We start from the raw sequence: 6497 nt of genomic DNA on the forward strand, positions 1-6497 counted from the left end.
TGGAGTTGGATTAGAATGTATTGCAGAATCCCTTGGTTGCTTTGGAGGGCCATAAGATTAAGACAGTTATAAATTAATTACAAAGCCCTTCCTATAGATTTACATTTGATTTGATCATAAGCGGACATGCATTGTAAAATGAGGTGCACATGGTAAATATTGCCATTCACCTTGTGAAAGACTGGCCTCCTGGCCTCCTGGTGCCAGGGCACCATTTAATTGTTTTGTTGTTTTGTTTGTTTTTTTAATTTAATTGTTTAAAATGTTGCTTTAGAGGTACCGTGTGCTATAGAAGGGCTAAAGGCTCTTTTCCAGTAGCAAATAGAATCACTTAGTATCTGAAACTAAATTTCATTCATAACTGTCTTTAAATTCTTACATCGGTGCAACAATCTGTGCAGACATCTGAGTGCCTTTCAATTTATTGTGACAGTGTGGATTTTTCAACTATCTCTACAATGTACCAAATGTAAATGCTCCCTGAAAGCAGACTAAAAAATGGTAGGATAAGAGCACTCATGTGTCCCTGGTGTCCACAGCTGTCCACTGTCTGTGTGGTCTACAAGGTTTCATGCATTGACTGCCAATTCTTCAACATGTTTGACCAAAAGTGTGATCAACAAGAAGAAGTGGGTTGGCTCACAGGTTGTGTGTGAGAAAAATACAGTCTCTGAGAAGCTAATTTTGTTTACCCATCTCATGTTGGACTGTGGGCTCGGTATATTCACCGATTGTTCAATCTATATGTGTGGTAGAACACTGTAGTAGCTATTGCTTTATTGCAACAGTTAATTATTCACATAAGTGGCATGTCTGTTTCTAGTTTTATTATTCATCTTTTTAATGTCTAAAACAGTTTTGAAGTGAAAATCTTACGTGTTACACCTTTGGATGATAAGGACTAACTGAGTGCATTTGGACTTTGGTCTTCATTTTGGTAAATCAGAGTATAAGATATTGATTGTGAGGGAGGTCTTAATACCTTCTAGGCACGTAGTTGATTTTGTAAATAAATCTACATATGCACTTTCACTGTGTAATTCTGAATAGGAGATTAGGAAAAACAGATTTTAAGTTGAGTTTTTGACAATATAATAACTCTAAAGCGTTCTGCACAGTCAGTCAGCACCAAAGTGAACAGCTGGCACAACAGCTATCTTCACTCCACGTAGCTGAAGATTAGTGTTACAGAAAACTGTCACAAGCTCACTTTTTTTAATCGTTATGACATATTGTATTATGTCTGTACTAAATGTGTCATTCTCTTTTATCTTGCAGTCAGCCATTTTCAACTTCCAGTCACTACTAACTGTGATTCTCCTCCTGATCTGTACCTGTGCCTACATCAGAGCAATGGCCCCTAGCCTGCTGGACAAGAATAAGACCGGGTAAGATGGGCTACTTAAAAATTGCCACTGACATGATTAATTGGCTTCCTGTCTTTGTCTTTTTGAGCAGTATAAATGATCAAAATGACTAAGTCATTCATCTTTTGTAAGTTCATTATCAGCAATAATGGCAAATTGCTTGACTCCTTTTTAGAAAAACCTGTTCACTCTTCATTTCACTATGTAATAATTCGGAATGGTAATCTATATGTAAAGTATATTATTGTGATTCTATAACATTATAGATCATCTTACAAGAAATTAAAGGTATGGTTAAAACAGTAAATTTCGGTCCAATGCTTTCAGAATAGATGGAGAAATTCGCATGCATATGACAACAGTTAAAATGGGGCCTTGGAGCAGTGTAGAACAATGAAAAACCCTTAATTCAAATGATTCTGTAAGTTTAATCAGTGCTTGCTAAAGTATATCTACACAGCAGTTACTTACAGTGTTTCTGCCAGTAAAAACAGGAAAACTGTGGCTGGAGACAAAAGTTATTGCGACCAAATGCCATGAATTTGCAAACTCGTTATCTTTGAAATCAGTGTCAGTCTGCTATTAATTTGCAATTAAATGAGATTAAGTTGCCTATTACATGGTGTGTCTGTGATAATACAGCAGTGAATAGTGATAAATAGGTGAAAATTGCAAATCTGTGATCTACATACATAGAAATTCACATTTTCTTCTTGGATTCAGAGTCTAGCCTGAAACAAATTAACAAAAATTCAGAAATTCCTCCACAAATACTGATGTAGTTGCAGCAGGACTGCGATTAAACTGCAGATTGTCATAGGTGCTCAGCAGCCTTGCTATTTTATAGGAATATAATTACAGGCTTTTTCACAACTATCGTTCATTTACTCTGATCCGATCAGTTGATGAGTTTGTAAACGTTTAGCTTTTCCCCGTGGTTTTGGTATACAGAGAAGTCCAAGTGAACTCCAGGCAAACCAAAATGCGTTACTGCAAACTGTGAAAATGTTCAGTCCATTCATTGGCCAGATGTGTCTGGGGCAGGAGGAACAAAGTAAATACGGGAAGAAGGTGCAGTGTGAGAAAACGGAGAATTTACATTAATTTCTTGGCTTGTTGTTAGCCCATACAGACCTGCACACATATAAAACCTCCCCACATTAAGAATACAAAGCATGCATTGCAACCAAATGTTTTTTAGTTCAAACTTGCAGCATACACCTGGTGGTTTGTCCAGTTTGGGGTCGGATCACGCTCGCACCATAAACAAACCGCTCTGGTGCTTGTTTGGAAATGCACGGAGACCACCTCCTCCAAAGGGTCTCGGTGTGGTTGTTTTGAAAGGCACCCAAGTGCGGTTACGGTCTTCACAACTGCACAAACAAATCATACCAAGGGGGAAAAATGAAACTGAGCTCAATTTAAACAGACTAAACAGAGCAGGTGTGAAAACACCCTAAGACGACCAGTTCAGTCGAGGGGCCCATTGCAAAAAGACCTTTAGCAGATGAGTTCGCTCATCGCTACAGACTGCGATTGTTTGGAGACAGGTTGCCTCCTACCAGGCGAGCTTTGCGATAGACTTGGAATCAAAAGGTCAGTGGAGAAATTTTGCATGCAACACCCTCAACCTCTGGGGTGACCACTTGGATACCACAACTACTTGCAGTCTGTTCCAGATCTGTCCTAGTCGCAAGGGGATTGCTGTCCTCGTTTTACCCTGTCCAGACTGAGCAATGGTAATTGTTGATAGTCACACACCGCCAGTGATAAGTGAACATCTGTTAATGTTCTGACGCTGTCAGTTTTCGTAATAGCAATGGTGCACTTCAAGTAATTACACCTGTATTTTTGCTCATATTAAAGACATTCTTTTATCAAGTAAGGCTTGTCTGTCCAAAACACTTGGTTAATAAGAAGCTGCTTATTAAGGCCAGTAAAGTAGCAGAAGTAAAGCAGATTTTCATAATTTCAGGATCAACATTATTCTTGGCTGTATAAGTTCTGTAATTCATTTCTAATAAAACTGGCAAATCCCAGAAACAGTTTCACGCACACATACACACAGCATTGGAAAAGGGAGGGACATCCTGTTCAGACAAGCACTTGAGACTGAGAGTGTCATATGGGATGATTTAATAGTTTTCCCCCTTGATTGATTTGTTGACTGAGGCATGAGACATTATTTGTGTTGATTTGATGCCACACATTTCGCAAATAATTCTTGTGTGGTAGGGAAAGGCACAAAATCTAAGGGGAATACCATCTCCAGGAAAATATGTGTTTTTATGAAGAAAAATAGCAGTACGCTCAAAAACAAATCTTAGCTTAAAGTGTACAAAATGTAACTGTTAAACAGAGACAGCTTTGAGGAAAATTTTTTACAATGGGATGCTGACACCATCTGGTGAGAATGAAAGTTTAAAAAGTTTGCTTTAAATGCAGAGACACACACAGAGCTCTCAAAAAAGGTGAAAATGTCTCATTTGCGTCAGCGCTCACTCCATATGAGATGTCCTGCTGTCCGTCTTTTCCCTCTATGTTGTAAATTCCTTACATGGAACTTAACATTTGATGTCTGCTTGGGTTTTGTGGAGTAGCTCTGTTGCTGTGCGTGCACATATCATCACAGGTCTCATTTGAGCTTTTAATATCAAAGTTCCTGTTTGTAATTTTTGTAATTCCTTTACTTTTTAGGCTTCTAGGAATTTTTTGGAAGTGTGCTAGAATAGGTAAGCCAATGACTGCCCCATATAGTTTTTTTTTTTTTTTTATCATATTGTTGTTCGTACATGCATACAGAAATGTTTCCCAACAAAGCCTAAACACTGCATTATTTCATTTCTCCAGGTGAGCGGAAGAGTCCCTGGGTGGCCTGCTGCTGTGTCATCATGGCTTTTAGTATACTGTTCCTACAGTAGCAATCTAAAGAAAACCAATAATGGAAACATTGGAGAAATGGAGAGACAAGAAGACATGGACAGGATGATCCTAGAAGCACAATAAGACCTCCTTTGCTTATCAGTTAGATAATGTAAAAAGAGAGACCTGACATCACGTAATGAGTCACGGAGAGACTGTGTATGGCCCTGGAGGTGGAGGAGGGGGTTAGCTGATAGCATTTGTGTGAATCCCTCCACAGACTTCCAGGTCTGTACGTTTGAGTGTGTGTGTGGGAGGAAGAAGTGCGCCGCTTTTCTGTTATCTGCTATTTGTGGGATCAAATGATTCAGTTTGTCTAAATATTTCAAACAGATTTTTTTTCCATCATTTTTTGTCACTATAAGGAGCTGATTAATCTGTTTGAAATTCTTCACAAAGAGGACCCCAATAAATGTTTAATCTGTTAAGGGATTTACATGCTGACTTATATTTGTTAGCTGTTTGTTGTGTTGAAAATGGAGGGTACAGCAAACAAAATGGTATTAAAGCTCTTCAGGTGTCTAGTTGTCCTACATTTTTGCCTCAAAGAGCTACTGATGTTTTTAATGTCAGTTAGTTTGCAGCTATTTATTAAAGTCCCTTTTTTGGAAATGTGGTTTTAGGTTTGTTTTCTTTTTTAACAAAGCTTATGATTCATGTTTTCTGCCACATTGTACAAAGTGTCAGTAACTATTATGACTTCAAACATTATAAATACATGTTAATGATAGATTTCTGTCATTCTTCACTACTTAAGTACATATTTATAAACATGTAGGAATCTTCTTAGAGCTGTTTAGATGGTCAAGAGTTTGTGATGACCTCTTAAACTTTGCAGTGAGCACCCGTCTTGGCAAGGTTTTCTGCAAAAAAGCTGGAAAGCTTTGGTTTCATTCATACTAAGAATACCTTAAAAAAGGGCTGCTTTAAAAATCTAGAGAAAATTTAGTAGCCTCTGAAACAGGTCCAGAATATGTTAGAAAAGTTACGACTATGTGTGATTGCTTATTTAGACAAATTCTGGTAATTTCGTCTTTGAACTGTGTACAAGATAAATTGCATAAAACCAAAATTCCTCATGTGACCACATCATAAAACTGCCTGCAACAGGCTTAAATTATACAGTCCTTATGAAGAAGCCTTGACAAGTTTTGTCAGCCACAGAATTTGACCAATTGGTGAAATCCTAAGAAATGCTGGCCTGGTATTGTTTCAGGAAATAGTACAACTGCATTGTGGGTTTCTCATGAAAAAATGAAAGGGGGGCGTTAAAGTTATTCACACATTTCCTCCCTGCTTATGGGTACAGAGGCTGAGACTAAGGAAGAACACTTGTAGTCACACACCCCCTTGATACTGTGGTCCTTGATGAGTATCCAGATCCAGACTCCCTGTTAGAGAACATAGATCCTATATTGGTGTGCAACCGTTTTAGCTCTCCTTGGTTGAGATAAAGCATCAAGCCTTCTGGTAAATTTGTGATTATCAGGCCATGACGCAGATAGAGCAGAAACAGCGGAGCAGTCCTCCGCTTCTATTTGGGGGAACAGAGATACTGGTATGCTGGGAGGATATCACTGGGTCAATGAACTGAGCTAATGTCTTGGGTGATGATGAAAGGAAGACAGTATGGAAGAACTGATGCTCCTTGCTTCAGCTGATGATAGGAGCTGCTATCACTGGTTCAATTACATGTTGGAAAGATGGAAGAAATAACTCGTAAACTGGTGGTAGGCAGCTGCACACTGCTCTGGTAGGGTAATTTGGGGACAAAAATCAAACTAAACATGTAATTGTTCTTTTCTTTTTGGGTCAAGATCATTATTCCTAATCTCCCATAAGCTATGGAGACATTTGCCAAGCAATGAGCTATGAGGAACATCTGGCAGAAGTGCAGTGAATTGATGCCTAAAAAAAACTTTAGGACTTAGCTCACTTAATGCATGCTCTGATTTCTCTGTTTGAATTGGCTGATCAGGATTGATTAAAGGGGATGCCAAATGGCAAAGGGCACAAAAATAGGCCTATTTTTTTATGTCAGAATTCTGTTTTAAATGTCATCTGCTGAGCATCATTGCCTCTATCCTTAAAAGTTATGTTTATTTCTTGGCTCCACCAGCCGCAGCATGGCAACCAAACAGTCTAAACTAACTGTGCTTAACAATGTGAAGCAAACTCATTTAACTGACTGCTAAATAAAATGTGATG

General features: G+C 38.5%; 1 protein-coding gene across 1 annotated transcript in view; it reads left to right on the forward strand.

The window, feature by feature from the left end:
* Window positions 1-4905, forward strand: part of tmem167a (transmembrane protein 167A) — a 5901-nt gene extending 996 nt beyond the window's left edge. Inside the window, exons 2-4 of the mRNA XM_003456055.4 lie at window positions 1279-1388; window positions 4065-4099; window positions 4218-4905. Coding sequence (XP_003456103.1) covers window positions 1279-1388; window positions 4065-4099; window positions 4218-4288 — 216 coding nt within the window. The 3' untranslated portion in view covers window positions 4289-4905. The remainder of the gene's footprint in view (window positions 1-1278; window positions 1389-4064; window positions 4100-4217) is intronic.
* The last annotated feature ends 1592 nt before the right edge of the window (window positions 4906-6497 follow it).

This window comes from Oreochromis niloticus, linkage group LG12 (genome assembly GCF_001858045.2).
Source record: "Oreochromis niloticus isolate F11D_XX linkage group LG12, O_niloticus_UMD_NMBU, whole genome shotgun sequence".
Lineage (NCBI taxonomy): Eukaryota > Metazoa > Chordata > Actinopteri > Cichliformes > Cichlidae > Oreochromis > Oreochromis niloticus.